Source organism: Rhinolophus ferrumequinum, chromosome 24 (genome assembly GCF_004115265.2).
Source record: "Rhinolophus ferrumequinum isolate MPI-CBG mRhiFer1 chromosome 24, mRhiFer1_v1.p, whole genome shotgun sequence".
Lineage (NCBI taxonomy): Eukaryota > Metazoa > Chordata > Mammalia > Chiroptera > Rhinolophidae > Rhinolophus > Rhinolophus ferrumequinum.
Window position 1 is genome coordinate 30,402,249 of NC_046307.1, and position 19,796 is coordinate 30,422,044.

At 36.7% G+C, this 19,796-nt stretch overlaps 1 protein-coding gene across 3 annotated transcripts in view; it reads right to left on the minus strand.

Moving 5' to 3' along the window:
* GABRB2 (gamma-aminobutyric acid type A receptor subunit beta2) overlaps positions 1-19,796 on the minus strand; it is a 210,023-nt gene that overhangs the window by 104,485 nt on the left and 85,742 nt on the right. For all 3 annotated transcript variants that reach the window (XM_033096468.1, XM_033096466.1, XM_033096467.1), the window contains exon 6: positions 3,040-3,122. In XM_033096468.1, coding sequence (XP_032952359.1) covers positions 3,040-3,122 — 83 coding nt within the window. The remainder of the gene's footprint in view (positions 1-3,039; positions 3,123-19,796) is intronic.

The window sequence follows — 19,796 nt, forward strand, 5'->3', positions numbered from 1 at the left end:
TCTCCCAAAGTCTCTTTACAATGCCAGCATTACCCTGACACTGAAGCTAGGTAAAATACAATAAGAAAACTATATGCTAATACCCCTTATACATACAGATGCAAAAATTCTCAAAAAAATATTAGCAAACCAAATTCAACAAAACATTAAAAGGATCACACACCATGAATGAGTGGGATTCATTGCTGGGATGCAAGGATGGTTTAATATTATACAAATCAATAAATGTGATACATCACATTAATAAATAAAAGATAAAAATCACAGGATTGTCTTGGGAAAAAAGCATTTGATAAAGTTTGACACTGTTTCATGATAAAAATTCCAACCAATTGGGAATATTAGAAATGCATGTAAACACAGTAAAAGCCATATATACGAAGCCCACAGCTAACATCATACTCAATAGCGAAAGGCTGAAATTTTCCTCTAAGATCAGAAACAAGACTAGGATGCCCACTCTCACAACTCCTTTTCAACAAAGTACTGTGAGTCCTAGACAGAGCAAAGGGGTAAGATAAAGAAATAAAAGACATCCAAATTGGAAAAAAAAATAGTAAAACTGTCTCTGATTGCAGATGACATGAAATCATATCTATAAAATGCTAAAGACTGCAGAAAACTACTAGAACTAATAAATGAATTTTATAAAGTTGCAGGATATAAAATCAAAATATAAATACAAAAAACAAGTTGCATTTCAATACATAGACAATGAACCCTCTGAAAAAAAATTAAGAAAGCAATCCCATTCCCAATAGCATTAAAAACAATAAAGAGAAATGTGATATACAGGGGTTGCCAAAAAATGTATACAAATGACTTGTATTCATCTTTTGTTATTGATATATATTGAGTACTACAATTCTTTCCTTTCTTAAAATGTGTATACATTTTTTTTTTGGCACACTCTGTTTATACTCTTCTATATTCTTAGATAGAAGAAGGAAATCCTGCCATTTGTGACAACAGGGATGACCCTTAAGGGCATTATGCTAAGTGAAATAAGTAAGGTAGAGAACGTCTAATACTGTCTCATCTGACTTATGTGGAATTAAAAAAAACAAAAACATCTGAATTCATAGAAACAGATTAAATTGATGTTTGCCAAGTGTAGGGTCTGGGGGGCAAGAGGTGAAGGTGGTCAAAGGGTACAAACTTTCAGTTATAAAATGAATAATATCTGGCTACCTAATGTACAGCATGGTGACTACAGTTCACGATACTGTGCTGTATAGTTGAAAGTTGCTAAGAGTGAACCTTAAAAGTTCTCAACACATATACACACACATCCATACATACACACACAAAAGATAATCATGTGAGTTGAAAGGCATGTTAACTAACATTATGTGGTAATCATTTCACAATATACCTGTATACATATATCAAACCATCACTTTGTACATACATAATATGTCAATTATATTTCAACAAAGCTAGAAAAAAATCTACTCTACCTCATTTAACAGGGCAACTCATTGCAATGAGATATGTACAAGCCCTTTATAAAACATAAACTTTCTAAAAGTCTAAGGAATTACCATGTTAATTATTCAACATTCATGTCACAATTACAATTTCCTTGGGTTTTGCCTTCGTCCTTAGGCACCAATTTTTTAAACTAAAAAGGCTGTGTTTACTTACCTGACAGGGTTGTGAAAGGCTCAAATGAAATGGTATCAGTGAAAATGCTTTAATCGTGTACAAATATGATTATTTAAAATTTCAGTCAAATTCTACCACAAAAAATTCTCTGACCACTATAACCCAGGAATGGTACACAGCAACCTACCATTTTCAAAATGTCGTTACATCAACAACTTCAAACAACCAAAGAATTCGGGCTCTGAAGAACATTATCCTGCACTGTAACCCTTATCGTAAGTTATAAAAACGCAAAGTTATCCCAAAGATATTTACATAAAATAATCACAAAAATCCTATAGAGCAAGTTTATTAAATAGTTCTGCATGGCAGAGATCTAATGTCAAAATAATACTGATTTGGAAATACAAGTATGAAATCAGGTTCTTCCAAAAAAAATGCATGTAAATTTAATTATCCCTGGAAGCTATTTTTTGAAATGGGCAAAAATACCCGCAATGTGTCATAAATGCTATATTTCCACTCAGAGCAGTGATTTAGAGTCACGCTGCTTGCCACAGCTAGAGTTCCTGACAAAGGCTGAGAGTATCCGCACAGCAGTCAAGCTGCTCATTATCTAGAAAGCTAGATATAACATTGTCAGCCTCCAATTGTTTGGTGGGATGAGGTATGAACACATTGGAAAGAACTGACAGAGAAAAGAGATTCAAAATCCTACCCCACCTCAAATGACCTCCGCGTGTTACCTCTGAAATGGAGACGGGTTATGAAATTAACATTTTACCGAGCAGGGTAGGTGACTGAATCATCAAGAAAGACACTGAAACTCTGGCCTAGAAATGCAACAGCGCTGCAGAACAGGTCAGCACCAGAAAGAATATACACACACATGTGTATACGCCATTCTTGCTCATCATATGGCCTTCAGCAAGAATATAAATTTTCAACACTGAAAATAGTCCTTCAAAACAAAAACATCCTACTAGTCCACACTCTATGAATATTCCAGCCAACCCAGAAGGCCACATTTTATGTTGCAATAGCAAAGTGCAAATGTTTATGAGATCAAAAATCATTCTGACATCTTCTGTCTCCCTGCCACCTTTTCCTATTGTCCCAAGCTTACTGTATCAATAACACACCTTAAATGGCTGGAATAGCCCTAGGTTTCCATCCAGGCTCTTAGAATCTTCCTTTTATTGCTAGATTAATTCTTCCCTTCACATCTCTCCCAGGGATTTAGGGACAGGACTAAGAGGACAGCAGTATCGCTGAGGGAAGATATTAGAAGTACCTCCTTCCATCAAATTTAGTGTGCTAACAGGACCTTTGCGGGACCTGTGGTCTGCACATAAACCAGGGTAGGAAGTCTCTGCCTAAGAAAAACATTCAAGCACAATTCAGTTTAGCTGGATTCTCAGAAAAACTTACAGCTTTCAATTTCCAAAGTGCAGTTTTGTTCATCCAACGGGTACCTCCTTAGGTCCATCATGCAGGCAGCTGTGGTTGTGATTCTAGAAGAGAAATTACAATCATATATGCTGTTAGCTGGTCCACGGCTAGAGTTGGAAAAATTAATTCCAAGTATCAAAGAGGAGAGAACTAGGCTTCTAGGAGACTGATTTAGCCAACGCTCGAACGAAAAAGAGCTCTGCAACTTTGGAAAACCGTTATGAGCCTCATGCTGATTTGTAAAATAAAGAGACCCAACCAAATCATTTATTCCCCAAAGTGTGGTCCATTACCTACTTGTACCAAATTCACCTGGGAGTGTTTGTTAGGAAGTTTCCATACTCCAGAATATTTTGGGGTGGGGTGGGATCCCAGGACCCTTATTTTATGAGCATCACAGGTGATTAAGAATATTAACATAGATATTTCTCTTCCATTCATAGTTGTTTTCTCCTTCCTTTCTCAAGATCCTAAAATCTAATCTTCAATCAATCCTAGCTTTGATCCATCATTTTTGACCTTTCTATGCATAGTATAGTACTTTGCAAGTGCTTTCATACACATACAATCAGCCTTTCATCTATCACTTGAATTGCTCTGTCCTGAGTAATCTGATATTCTTAATGACTTGTTAGAGAGCTTCCTCCTATGGGCTGGCAGAGTTATTTATTTAGACTACTGGGTACTTTTATTATTTCATAAGAGAGAAATGAATCTGTCCCTTTAATGTCTTTATATTTCTCTGTCATCATTTTTCACTATTCTTTCTGTTGAAGACCAAGTAGAAGGAGCCAAAAACATACAGGCCTAACTGATTTATCAATACATGTTTTCTGAACAATGAGGCAGAATAAGGTCATGAAAAAAGTACAAGTTTTAGAACATACCAGACAGAGGTATAAATTCTAACTCTGTCTCGCTGACTGATTCACATCAAGATGGTTAATATTTCCTAACCAACCTTAGTTTCTTTGTCTGTAAAGAAGTTATTAACAACAATAATTACCTAACAGGGTTTCAGTAAAAATTGATTTAATAATTTGTACAAAGAATATAAAAGAGTAAGTGACATATAATAGGTCCTTAAAAAAATACCTTTTGCAACTGTAACAAAAAGAATAAAATACCTAAGAATAAACTTAACAAAGGATGTAAAGGACCTATACACTGAAAGCTATAAGGCTTTATTAAAAGAAATTGAAGAAGACATAGAGAAATGGAAAGCTATTCAGTGATCATGGATTGGAAGAATGAGCATAGTTAAAATGGCAATGTTACTCAAAGCTATAGATTTGAGGCAATCCCCATCAAAATCCCAATGGCATATTTTAAGGAAATATAACAAAGAATCATCAGATCTATATGGAATCACAAAAGATACTGAATAGCACAGCAATCCTAAGGAAAAAGAACAAGGCTAGAGGTATCACACTCCCTGACTTCAATTTATACTACAAAATGACAATAATCAAACATGCATGGTATTGGAAGAAGAACAGACACAGAGATCAATAGAATAGAATTGAGAACCCAGAAATAAACCCACATATACACGTATATGGACAGATAATTTTCAACAAAAGAGCCAAAAATATACAATGGAGAAAAGGAAGCCTCTTCAATAAACAGTGCTGGGAGAATTGGAAAGCCACGTGCAAAAGAATGAAACTAGACTGCTATCTGTCATCATATACCAAAATTAACTCAAAATGGATCAAAGACCTAAACATAAGACCTGAAACAATAAATTGCATAGGAGAAAGCATAAGCACTAAACTATAGACCTTGGGTTCAGAAAGGATTTTATGAATTTGATCCCCAAGGCAAAAGGGAAAAGCAAAAATGAGTGAACGGGACTATATCAAACTAAAACGCTTCCCTAAGGCAAAGGAAGGAAAAGCAAAAATGAGTGAATGGTACTATATCAAACTAAAATGTTTCTGCACAGCAAAATAAATCATCAACAAAACAAAAACGCAACAAATCAACAGAAGATATTTGCCACTCCACTAAGTGGCTAATATCCAAAATATATAAAGAACGCATGCAACTCGACGACAACAACAAAAACCAAACAATCCAATTAAAAAAAAAAATGGGCGGAGGACCTAAACAGAGACTCTCTGAAAAAGACATACAGATGGCCAACAGTTATACGCTCAACTTCACTAGCTACTCGGGAAATGCAAGTCAATACTACAATAAGATAGCACCCCACACCTGTTAGAATGGCTATCATCAACAGGACAAGTAATAACAAGTGTTGGAGAGGTTGTGGAGAAAAAGGAACCCTCATACACTGCTGGTGAGAATGCAGACTGGTGCAGCCACTATAGAAAACATCACGGAGGCTCCTCAAAAAAATTAAGAACAGAATTACCATATGACCCAGCAATCCCTCTTCTGGGTATTTACCCCCCCAATCTGAAAACATTTATCTATAAAGATGTATGTACCCTTATGTTCATTGGAGCATTATTCACAAGAAATGCAAACAACCAAAGTATCCTGCAACAGATGATTGGATAAAGAAGATGTGGTGTATATGTATATACAATGGAATATTACTCAGCCATAAGAAAAGATGAAATACTGCCATTTGAGACAACATGGATGGATCTCGAGAGTATCATGCTAAGCAAAATAAGTCAGACAGGAAAAGTTGAGAACCACATGAATGATTTCATTCATATGTAGGTTGTAAAATTGAAAGCAACAAACTAACAAGACAAACGAAAACTCATAGACACAGACAACAGGTTAGTGGTTACCAGAGGGTGAGGGAGAGGGGAAATGGAAGAAGAGGGTCAAATATGCAGCGATGGAAGGAGAACTGGCTCCAGGTGGTGAACACACAATGCAGTATAAAGATAATGCATTCTACAACTGTACACATGAAAGCTATATATAATGTTACCAACCATTGTCATTCCAAGAAATTTAAGAAAAATAAAAAAATACATCTGCTGAAGAAAACTAAGAGTAGAAATTGAAGTTGAATCTGACCAACTCTGGCTGACTGCTCTGAGTGGCACTACACTATGTGCTGGGAACAGAGAAATAAGATGCAGCCCCGCCTTGGGAGAAACAGTCCACAGCTAAACCTTCTTCATCAAAAGGTCTTGGGCAGAGCTTAGCCAAGGAAAGCAGGTGGACTGCGTCTATGGAGTTTCTTAGGTGTGGATCCTACTCCTCAGTGGTAGGATGAAAACACAGTATTGTTCCTTTATCCAAGGTTTTGCTTTCTGTGGTTTCAGTTGTGGTCAACTGCGGCCTGAAAATTAATGGAAAATTCCAGAAATAAACAATTCTTAAGTTTTACATTGCATGCTGTTCTGAGTAGTGGGACGAAATCGTATACTGTCCCACTCCGTCCTGCCCGGGACGTGAGTCATGCCTTTGTCCACCATTCCCACACTGTGCAGTCCCCCTGCCCATTAGTAACTTACCAGATTCCCTTTCAGAGTATTGCAGTGTTTGTATTCAAGTGACCCTTCTTTTACTTAATAATGGCCCCAAAGGGCAAAAGTAGTGATGCTGGCAACTTAGATATGCCAATGGAAAGCCGGGAGGTGCTTCCTTTAAATGACAAGGGATGTATGTATAGGAAAAAAAAACAAAAAAACACCCGCTATATATAGGGTTTGGTACTATCTGTGGCTTCAGGCATCCACTGGGTGCCCTGGAACATATGTCCCACAGATAAGGGGGACCTACTCTGAGTGATTAACTTAATAGAAGTAGTTCATGCCTCTTTAGTTTGATTGCTGCTTCTTTAAGGTTTGTGCTCTGTTAAATTTTGTTCACCTTTTTAGAAATAAGTACTTGAGTGTCCTGATGCACATCCCTTCCTTCCTTTCACCAAGACCTGCCTGCTCCCCAGCCTCACTCCCTCCTATCTTCACTGCTTCCCTTGAGCCTATGGCCCTGTCACTTGGCCTCCATGTTACTACAGTGGTTTGGTCTCCCAGACTCTCCATTTGCCTCCCTACTTATATTTACACAATAGTCAGAGCTGTTTTAAAAACTTAAGTCAGATTTTATCACTCCTCTGCTTAAAATTTTTAGTGGCTCTTCCAATAAAAGCCAAAGTCTTGGCTAAGGCCTACTGTGCCCTGAATAATCCGACCCTTCCTTCCCAATATTATCTCACATCACGTCTTCACTCACTAGCTTCCAGCCTTCGCTTTTGTTCCTTCTGCCGAGCAGCATATGTGTCCCCCTGATCGTCACGGAGCCCTCTCTTCTGATCCTTCCACTCGAAAAGCATCTCCCTTCCTAAGCGGCCACCCAAAGTGGGTGCCATAACTAATGCTTCATCAGCTCTGTTTATTTTCTTCAAGCAATTATCACAATCCGAAATTAACTTGCTTATTTGTTAAGAACTATTTCTCATTATAAATCTTTTATTTAGAGAATTATTTTGTTGCATTTTTTTTCTCTTTTTAACTTAAAATTATAACATGGCTTCAGTTTTAGAGATTCTTTTCATATTTTTAACAGCAAATAAATTTTAATCCATTTAATTAACATTACATAAATAATTCCAGAGTCTATCTTATTATCAAATTGTTTGTTTCTGCTTCCAATGGGATTCATCAAGTTCCTAAATTCTATAAATGTTAACATTGACACTTCATTCCTTACTCAGGGTTAAAAAATAATTTTTTAGCTATGTGATACTTGGCTGAGTTTTTCACTGTTCCACTGATTGATTGATTGGTTGATTGATTTATACATGTAGATACAACCTGGATTGTCATTAACATACAGGGACGTACATTATATAGAAGAGAAATTTCCAAAGTATATGAAATTAGGTCCATTATGGGCACACTGAGCACCCATGATATTTGTATAAAATAGTTGAAATACTCCCTGTCTTAAGAAAGTAGAGAAAATTAACTTCATCTGATAGAATGAACACAAAGGACATGAGAGTTACAAGGGCACACGTACAATAAAAAAGGAGAGATTCATAAACAGATGCCTGGCTGTAAATTAAGTGAAGTTTGCAATTGCTACTACGGGTTGTGGTTCACACTTTCTGCTGATGCATATTCATGGCAACTAACATCTGTGAACTAGTGTTGTAAATAAGAAAAAGAAATCGACTAATGCTATCACAGAAGCAATGAGTTTCTACTCATGTTTTAAAAATAAAGTAGAAGAAAGTGTTTTTCTCACATCAACAAACATTCATATTTATACCAGTGTTTCACATTTTTTAATGCTGTAACATACTTCATAAAGCTAAAAAAAATATTCTCTAGTTGATATTTATGAGGTATTTGTATCTCCTTTTGAATTAAAGCAGAAACTCCATAACCAAAATAATCCATTTGGAATTTTGATCATACAGACCAGTATGAGTGACCTGAGACAAGTCACCTATTTTCTCCACCAGTTGGTTGGCCCGGAAAATTTGAATTAAATACTTGGCATCGTAATTTGTCGTGAGATGGTAAGTGCAAGAAGAGATGTGTACCTCGTAAAATGATCTGCCACTTCTGTTATTACTACCTGATAATGAGCAGATCCCATGATAACTCATTTGACCAGCAGTTATTTGGTGGAATACACACATATGTGCTTGTATACATGAAGAAGTATAGAACAATCACATACTTAAACTGTAAGCAAAGCAGAGCTATAAAATAGGGTATAAACAGCTTCCCGACATATAAATATGCAAAAATAATTTGCCATATGTGTATATGGAGCGCTGTTTAACAGACTTTAAGACAAAATACAGATATGCATCTATTTGTTACATGTGTAACAAACATGCATCTTTTCCACGCGTTTTTTGAGATCAGGAACCACACCTGTTTGTTGTCTTAATTGTATCTTAAGCACTTTGCCAGGTGCCTGGCACTTGTCACTAACCCAAGATTAAAATAACAATAATAATAATAATAATAATAATAATAATAATAATAATAACAACAACAACCAACACAAAGAAAAGATACTCATGGTCATAGCATTCTCAAACTGAGGATTCTGAAGCAATTCTCTATAGAAGTGTCTGATTTAATTTACATTAAAAATTCTTAAATTTTAAAGTCAAAATCATCCTTATACAAGAAGCTACCTGGAATGACTCTTACTCAGAAAATCCATGTAAGGAACATCAAAACCTATTCTTTGAGACTTTCTGATTTATTAACAGGGTGAAATTTCTCCAGGAATAATTCAGAACAACAAACACACCTAATGAGCTTTACATGAACATGACTTTCTGAATCCTGATACATATCCTCAATGGGCTTAAATTACTCAACACCACTACTAGGAGTCCTTGAAGAGAGGCTAGTAACTTATCCAGGTATCCTGATTAACTTTTAAGACCATTGTGAAATATATGGAGACAGCTCTGTCTTCAATCAAAGGAAACAGTCAATGACACCTCCAGAATGTACCTCATTTACATGTGGCAAATCTTCTGTAGTTAAAAGTAGAAATATGTCTTCCCTGGGGATGAATACAATTGCATGATAAAAGCCACCTTTGCGAAATGTCGATATTCTGAATAGGCTAAGAGATCTTTGGATAAACCCTTTATTCCTTAGTTACTGGGCACTGTTATCCAAAAATGACTGGTGCTATAAAATACTGACACAGAGCAAGAAAACTAAATATGTAACATAGCTTAAAACAGTTACTAAAGACATCTATAAAATCAAGAAATACAACAGCTATGCCGGCATTTTGTACCAAAGCCATAACATATATTTTATAGTGTCATTATCTGAGATTTAATGATAGCATCATTAAATTGTATCATCCCAAGTTTGAACATGACCAAAGATTTTCAGCACCTACAGATGCCTTTGCCCCTCAGCCAATAGGAAATAACTCAGAAGCATAATCAACATGGCACGTTTCAGGCCTTTCAGTGGACTCTTGGTGGGGAAGGGCTTCAAGAGCTAAACTACACAGTTAAACATGTGCCTTTACATGCAAGAACTTGTTAGGATTTCAATCACAGATTGTAAGAGACTTTGAACTTTTACTTTGATTTCTTTATCTAGATAATCATCTATATGCCACAAAACAATTGTTTTTTCCAACAATTTTATATGTTTTTAAGAAATTAGATGGCTTATCCTCAACTATATTCAAAAAGTATTGTTTAAATTCACAGTATGCTTTTACTTTGTTAAAAATGTACACTCGGGGTGGCCGGATGGCTCAGTTGGGTAGATCGCGAGCTCTCAACAACAAGGCTGCCGGTTCAATTCCCACATGGGATGGTGGGCTGCGCGCCCTGCAACTAAACATTGAAAACGGTGACTGGACTTGGAGCTGAGCTGCGCCCTCCACAACTGGAGACAATGACTTGGAGCTGATGGGCCCTCAAGAAACACACTGTTCCCCAATATTCCCCAATAAAAATAATAAAAACAAGTACACTCACTTAAAAGTACAACTTATTCTAATTACAAAAGATAAAGGAATCCTATAGCATTAGTAGGCATCATTACTAGAGAAAAAGTAAGGTGTAAAAACGATCAATCATCAAAAAAATTGATAGTTTTGTTAGTTATAAAAACAAACTAATCAATAACTTCAGCTGGGGCAAAAAAGACCTACATACTGAATTTAGGAATTGCAGCATAGAACTGAAAGTTTGAAAAGTGCTAAAGAGCACATCTTTTTTTTTTCTTCATCTACTTTTTAAAAAACAACAGTTTTTTTTTTTTCAATTACAATGGATATAGAATGTTTTCAGGGGTACAACACAGTGATTAGACATTTATATAACTTACAAACTGAGCACCCTGGTAAGCCCAGTATACATTTGGCACCATACATAGTTATTATGATATTATTGACTATATACTCTGTGTTGTATTTTACATCCCATGACTGTTTTCATAACTGACAATTTGTACATTAAACTGCACATTTGAATCACTTCCCCAAAGGTACTTAAAATTTTCTTGCTTTTTAATCTCAAGCAGTCTTGATGTTATTTTGTGTCTCACATCCATTTTTAGTTAGGAAATTTCTCATGTTTATCCTTCTTGCACTGTGCTCTTGCTTTTTCTAGAGTAAGTAGCATACTGCTGTAGGAGTTAGGTGACTTCAGTTATGGCATTCTCGCTAGTAATAATCATACCTCACATTAACTGATCACTTACTAAGTTCTAGATGTTATCTAGCATTACCGAAATGTATTATCTCATTTAATACGAGGAATGTCTTATTATTATCTCCATTTTATAGATGAAAAATTGAGACACAAAAAGGGAAAGTGATTTTCTTACATGTCACAGAGTAAATGATGGAGTTGGGATTTAAATCTAGAATGTTTTAATTGAATCCACATACTTAACTAGTATGGTAAAACTAACTAGCGAGTAGACCTTGAAAAAGTCATTTAACTTCTCTAGAGGCTTGGCCAGTTTCCTACTCCCAAATCATCTTGGAAATTTTATAGTCCTATGAAAATACATTACATGTTCTGTGACCCTGTACATCTTGTAATTTTGTTTTACCCACACATTCAAATGCTGTATTTCACAGCTGTTCATTCTGTTTTACTCAATTATGGAGATGAGCCCACCCCAGATAAGCAAATACAGGCCTCTCCCCAAGGAGTCCCACTTAATATTCTCCCTGATTGAAGGTCTCCTTCAGCATTTTTCTTCCAGTCTATGCTCTTGATTTACCTCCACAGAGGCCTTCTGCTTAAATTAAAATCTCCAACACTTACGCATAATTGTTTGTAGAAGCTCTCTACAAGAGAGTCACATGTGCTACTTTGTAATCACTAAAAAAAGTAAGATTGCTAGCAATCATGTTCCCATTTGATAAATCGTTTCAGTTGAGAGCTATTTGTACTCTTCTGCAGCTGCTTGATCTTCTGTGACTCTGCTTTTTTGGAATCTTATCCTCTGTGAAGATACTTTGACTATTAAAGGGCTAGACAGGCTTTGCTACAAATTCAGGTACTATTAAGAAAAGACATTTTCTTAAATAATGTACCTATGACATCCAAACAGCAGTATCTCACAGTCTCACTTTGTAGGCATATAAATCCTACTCAATCAAAAAATATTAATAGATATGGCTAGAGCAATCTAAGCCTTTATTATTCTTCTCTTGTCAGTCCCTTTTTACCAAGTTTTCCCACATTACACTCCTGATGGCCTCATCTACATATCCTGGGCTTATCTCAGGAATGAGAATAACCATTCTTCTAAATTATGTCTTGAAGGAAGTCTGAGCCCCAGAGAAAAAACAGTACTCATTCTATTTTCTCACTCATGACCTAACAACTGAAATCTGACTTTAAGTCACTGTAAGAGATTTAACTGAACCAGAGCCACTGACCTACTAGAAAGACATAGAGCTGGGACTCTTTGGTTAATTTCAACGGTGATTTTTTGGGGTTGTTTGTTTTTGTTTTTCATAATTTAAAACAATGTTTAAATAGGTCAGATAGTTTTTGTTGTATTCATTAAAATATATTTAGAAGATCTTATTTTGATTAGTGACATACTGGAGTCATACCATGTCAGATTGGGTTCATCAGTTTTATTCCAGTCATTAAATTTTTTAACAAGTAAGAGTGACTTACAGACGTTAATTTATAGTTAGCCAGTGACAGACTGAGGTTACAACCTCAGCTGGGTCTGTTGTCATTTCTTCCAAATCCCATCCAGTATTATTTTAAAATATAAACTACACATGCTGATGTCTTCCTTTGCCTCTCCAGCTCCACCTTGCACTCTCCACCCTCAAACACCATCTTCTGTGGCCCTAGAGACTAGACTGTATGGACTTCAAAAACTTCCTCCCTGGTTCTCTGGCCTTGGATTGGATTTGGCCAATGGGGAGCAGTGCAGGAGTTTAGGGGAGAGAGGGGAGTGAGACCGGGGGAACTGTATCCCCTGACCATTCCCTGCTCTCCCCCTTAGGGAGCAGATGGCAACCTGCTGATCCCATCTCTGGGAGGGAGGAAGGGGGTGCTGTTCTGTCTCTTTGTAAACTGCTTCTTTATTGCATTCTCCTCAAATTATCCCATTTTCAGTACGCCATCTGTTTCCTGTCGGGCCCCAGACTGGTAGAATATATTATAGAAATGTATTTAAAATCTGAGGATTTTCTAGTTGGGCTATCAAAAAAAAAAATCAGAAGCATTTCATTCCTGGGACCTTTATCTTGGGATTTTTAAGGATGAGGGGATGAAGGTCCCCTCCACCTTCAATAAGCTGCCTCCTTCCTAGGAGTCCAGTCTCAGTACATCATTGCCTACCTACGAAGCCTTCTCCCTGCACCTTAGCTCCTCCACCACCGTTGCTGGAGGAGCTGCCGGATCTCATTTTATTGCCTTCATAATACTTATCAGTATCTGAAATCATCCTGTGTATACATTTATTTGTTATTTCGTCTCCCTGGTAGATTCAGGGTCTATCTTAAATTGGGTTTTCCAGGGGTCGACTCTGAAAGATGCTCAATTAGGGGTCATCCCCTGTGAAAGGGAAAAAGCAGCAGAGTGGACAAAGAAAGAGGTTGCTGCTCATGTCGGCCCAACGACGCGAAATTTCTAGTGGCAGTATGGCTATCAAGGTAACCTACATGTGACTGAAACAGCCTTTAAACCGCCTCCCCACCACACACACACACACACACACACCCTTCCTTGAGCAGCTGGCATTAATGTCTGAGGAAAGACTATGCCTGATTCATTTTTTTCTCTCTCTCTGGAGGCAGCGCACTTGCTGGAAGTCGAGTGGGAAACATTGATCCGGCCCCTAACATGGCCTCACACATATTTTTCCTGAAGGACATGGCTGCAACTGTGATAACTTCAACCCGTAAAGTAAAATAGATTTTACTGTTGTTATTGCTGCTGTTATTTTTTAAATGCGAAAAGCAAATTACTCAGAGCTGCCTCCTGTCACACACTGGCAACTCAGCTTGTACTTCTGACTCCAACAATCTCCACAAACAATGCAGTCTCAGGCCTTTCGCCACTCCTGATCTCTAACTGCAAAAGATTTCCTTCTAAATGGTGTGAAGATAATAACACAGAAACGTTGTCTAAATTGCAGTTGGGAGTGCCTGCAGGTGGAGCTCAGACACCCTACCACTTAATAATTACTCCAGACAGGATTGCGTTCTGTCTCTATCAGGAAGCTGCTTTATGACTCTACTTCTCCAACAGGAAGAGGGAGGATCTTCTCCTTGCCGGTCAACCACTCAGCCAATGAAAGACTTTTACAACTCAGCCAATGAAAAACCACGACAGTTCAAACTCCCAGTTCCCTCCAATGGACTCTTTGTTCACAACAGCCCCTTTGAACACCCCCTTTCCACTATAAAAAGAACCTTTCTCTCCTTTGTTCTTTGGACTTGTGAGTGGTTCACCTTTAGGCTGTGTGTCCCAAGTTGCAATTCTTTGTTGTTCCCAAATAAACCCATTTTGCTGGAGAATTATCTGTCTGTGTATTTGCTTAAGATCAACAATGTTATTTTTACTATTTAAGAATTAAGTCTTTTACATAAAATAGACACCAAATATGTGGAAAAGTGGTTACCACAATTAGAAATACAAATTAAGCCATGATGATTATTGCTTATCTACTTAGCAAAAATTTAAAGAAATAATAGTATTTAGTGCTAAGATTCTGCAGGGAAACAGACCCTCTCACACATGCTGCTGGTAGAACTTTAAATTGGTACGAACTTCCTGGATGGTAATTTGACAACATTACTCAAAACCCACCAAACGTGCTAATCTTTGGTCCTAAAATTTCACTTTAAGAGGTTAATGTGAAAACAAAATAATGCAAAACTATATACAAGAATGCTAAGTGCAACTCTAAACTAGGGAAAATGCAACTATTCTACACATCATGTATATGACTATGTAAGTGTATTTTGATTTAGGCACATGATGCAATATAAAAAATGCTTGGAAAAGAGTGTTGACATAAGAAATTATTTTTGATTCTTCTGCAGAGAAAACAGTGTATTAGAAAGCAGTGCAATATAATTTCACATTTATTTATAAAGGTGTATTGAGTGCACAGAAAAATGACTAAAAGTATAATAGAATAAGCAGTGGAAATATAGTTGGTTTTTATTTTCATATTTTCTGTAATTTCACTGTTTCTATGATAAATGTGCATTGCTTTTCTCTCTCAGAAAAGTTATTAAGATAATTCCCCTTGTCTGCTTTAGTCTCAGTCAAGACTATTCATTGCTACTTGTTTATTACTTTTTTGCAGAGTCTGTTCTTACATGAGAACATTTTATATTGCACAAGATAATTACATTCCACAGGTAGGAAATGTTGGTCAGCTAACTTTGTCAAATGTAGGCACTTCATTAAATTTCCTATGCCATTATAATGTTGGTGGAAATGTCATCATTTGATTATACATTCTTAAGGTAGAAAAGATGATTAAATGATATACATCTATGTCATTTATACACAAATTTCTTTCTGATGATTGAATTCCTTCCAGTAAGATCTCTACAATCATTGTTCTAACTTGAATCTCTCCAGTGACTTGGAACTCTTTCTAAAAGGAATGTATTCCATCTTTGGAAAGCTATGATTACCAGAAAGCTTTTCTATATTTAACAGAAGTTTCAATTTCTTTAATTATAAATTGTTAATTCAGGTAGTTGGCAGTTTTTTGTCTAGGGAGTGTTTCTCTTTTACTTAGTGATTCATTAGAGTTTTTGATGTTATTTTGTTGTCATCAAAGCTTATCAGTCATTTACAATTTTACTTCTTAAAATGCTATATGTCTAGACAATCCTTCTCCATCTTGAGATGAGATAATGATTTCACTATATTTCTGTCATGTTTCAAATTTTACAGTAATTCTTAAATCCATCCAGAATTGATTTTGACATATTGTATATGCTGAGGACATGCCCTATATTTTTCATGGGCACAACAGGCTACCATTTTATGCCTAGCAAATGGTCATTTTTAAAAAATGTAATAAGTGGTGAGGATACAAATAAAATGGGTTTGCATAATTGCTGGTAAGAATATAAATTGGTTCAACCTCTATAAAAGGTAATTTGGGTATCAGAAAGTTTGACATACTGGCTAGTAATCTTACTTTTAGGGGTTTATCATGGGAAACAATCAAAGAAGAGGACAGGAAGCATATATAAGGATATTCATCCCCACATGACATGCAATAGTGAAGAGTGGCAAGCACGGTGTCTGGTAAACTAATGTAAGACTCTCGTATACACGGGCATAGAGATCAAAAACAGAGTCGTTGGGGCGAGTGCTCTTGGCCTTAATTCTGCCTCTTACTGGGTGACTCTGGGACAGCACATAAAGAGGATCTGTTATAATGTAAAAGGTCCTGTTGACCTCTGGATCATTATTTATTCTGAGTTCTGTGAAACATGACCTTGAGAATCTCAGCAGAAAGTAAAGAGACTACCTTTGTTTTGACGTGTGGAAACAATTTCATCTCTTCAGGAGCTTTTAGTTGCTTAGGATGGAGTTTCAAAATGAGTAGAGGGATGTGTCCCTGTGGGTCAGAGTAACTAAACACTGAAATTCAGAGAGTTTCTCACAACCGAAGACTGATTAAAACAAAAAATTTAGAAGCTAAACTGGAAAGAAAAATGTATTTAAAAAGTTTCACCCAGAACACACCTGTAATTCTGGGTTGTTTGAAAACACAGAGGAAAGAAAAAAAAAAAAAAAAAAAACTATTTTTTATACCCACATGAAAGCACACTGAGTAAGAAGCTTAGGTGACTAAGAATTAAAGCAGAATAAAATTAGTCATAACAGTAAAAAATATTGCAGCTCATTTTACATAAAGTTTTCAAAGAAACAGAAAAAGTTGACCAAAAAAAAAAAAAACATCATAAACACATGTTGAAAATGACAACTTACAAAAAAGGTCACTAAGATATTATTGTAACACATCACAAAAAGACAAGGATGAAAACAAGCGTACCCAATTCCTGGATGAAAAATGACAATCGATAACAGAAGATATCAGAAGGGAAAAGGTGTGTAACACTGTGTTTCTATGAACAATTTCATTTCATCTAAGCTGGATATGGGAGCAGGGCTAGAGGAATGAGAGGATGGACAACCAGGTTAAAGAATGGCTGCACTGAAAATATTTTCTCCAGCTTAACATCCTGGTCTCTCCATCTCTGTTTCCCTCTCTAGAAAAAAATTAAAAATATGGCAAAATGTCTTCACAATTCAGTAAAATGTTACTGAGTATAAAACCCAGTTAATTGTTTAACGAATGGCTGGATGAACTCTGCTGTGCTAGCTGGAAAAGAGAGAGCCGACGGATTGATTTAATAACAGACTCTATTTATATGGAGGGCTCAAGGGAGTGATGATTGGCTGTTCACATTTTCTGCTGTGGACCAAACAGGAAGCTATGGTCATAAATTCTAACATGAAGGACATAGAGGATTTAGGTTAATCAGAAAGATGACTCGGCTGATAAAGGCTGTAAAATAATGAAATGGTTCCCTAGGGTAGATGGTAGATTTCCCTTTGTGGAGCCGATGTGTAAAGAACAGGCTCATCTGTCAGGGTGATGAAGGCAGGGGCTGATCATGGCACAGGAATGGTGTCAGTGACAGTCTGTACTTTTGGGTTCACTAAAGCAGCCTCTATCTTTCATTTTCAGCAATTGAAGCAAAAGCCTAAAGCCTTTGCAGCCTCAGCATACCTTTGCTAATTTGGCTTGTGACGGATTTAAGCTTAATAAAATACACAATAACCAGAGGACTTGTTACATGCAATTAAATAAATAAAGAGTTGTAATAGAGCTTATAAACATAAAAGTATTTCAACGCATGCTTAATGACAAAAAGCGCGAAGGTAAAGATATATTTCTGTTGGGTAATTATTAACAAAAACATTAAAGACAATCCTCAGAGCACTTGGATGCAACGTTACATGTGGTTATAATTTTCACGCTCAGAGTTCACATTAGTTAAGGCATTGGTGGTGGTGTAACATTATAATGCTGGTAATGAATAATTATTTCTAGAGCAATGATTTTTAAGTGATTAAGGTGTATTGTATCACTGTAACACATCTGATTTTGTATTCGCTTTCTCAACAGCCTCCTTGTCTTACACAGTTCCTTACCCCTACCTGAAAGCATATGTGACTGTCTTTTCCTGACAAGAAAACAATAGACTAATACTTACCAAACATTTGCCATCCCAAAGAGAAATACAATGCAACAGATTAATGGCTGCTAATTCTTAACCTACCACTAGGGAGTTAAAGAGAATGTAAGGATTTTGAGTTGGAAAATGTGTAAATTTCAAAACGTAAAATTAGCAAGTTTATCATGACTTGGAAGGTGACTTTGAGAATGGTATTAAGCCCCTGAGTTGTAATATACCTGAACGAAATAAGGCAGTTGACCAGTATTGGTCTAGCCATAGACGGCCTACATTCTGCATGGTGTTTGCTCAGCCCTGGAGAAAATATTCTATAACATTATCAAGATGTGGTCTTGGGCCTTACAGACCTTACAATCAAAGCCCAGATATAAGATAAACTGATCTAGGAAGATACTAGCTGTGTAACCGTGGATACCTATTTAACCTCTGTGAGCCGCGGTAATGACAACATGAAAACAGTAAGGGCACCTACCTCTCCGTATGGATGGAGGGACTGAAACAATACATACAATTGTTTAGCATGAAATAAACATTCCTGCAAACTTCAGCTATAAATATATTTATTTTTAGTTATATTTATTTTAGGCATATGTGTTAAATATAAATTCTTTGTGTTATAATAACTCCAATAAAGAAGATGATTGGGAGCTGAAGCAATCATTGAGAGAAAATGAGCTATCAGCTCAGTGATGAAGGATGGACATGATTTTGCGAGTGTAGCTGGGAGGGATTTTCCAGTTAGCGTGGCGTGGCATGAGCACATACTCACAGCCAGTCACAGGGGTAAAATGGACAAAGCACCTTGAGTTGAGATTTATACCTGGTGAAAGGCTAGATGAAGGCAAACAGCAGTTGACCTTAAGTTCTAAGCAACTAGTTCATACTTTAATCTACTGAAAACTGCCAAGTGCGGTATGACATAACATGAAACAGAGTGCTAACATTATAAGATACTTAAATCTAATCGAACAGTCACAAACTCAGATGCCTAGAGAGTCAAGTTTATAACCTCTGTAGTGTGTGGCGTAGCTTCGACATAGGACAATACGGGGTAACAGGGGACAGGTGAACTGGAGAAAACATACCCTGTCTGAACAAGTTATTATTTCTCAGCTTAGCTGATGTTTGCCATGTGGGAAGTAAAACCCTGGGTTTCTGATGATTAGATGCTTTAAAAATATGATTAGGGAATATACATTTAAAAATGAAATGTCTTAATTTTTAAAAGTACCTTGTTGGTCAAATAAAATACTTCCATGAATTGCATCTGTCCCGAGGGCTGATGGTAGACTGCGCTTGCAATAATCTGTAATTTTGTAAATGAGGGAAGCAAGTCGGACACAGAGTGAGCTGGGCTCTGAACCAACGGTAAGTGTATCCAAGGTTCGACCAAAACTCACTGGAGGCCAAGGCTCCTTTCCTGTCAGTGTGGGACCGTGTGAGCACGTGCCCGGAGACTGGGCATCTGTGAGGTTTCAGTACAGCCTTCATTTTACTAATATATAGCTTCAAGTTTTAAATTATCTTTCATCAGAGCCTCGAAGTTATGTAGTAGATGAAGG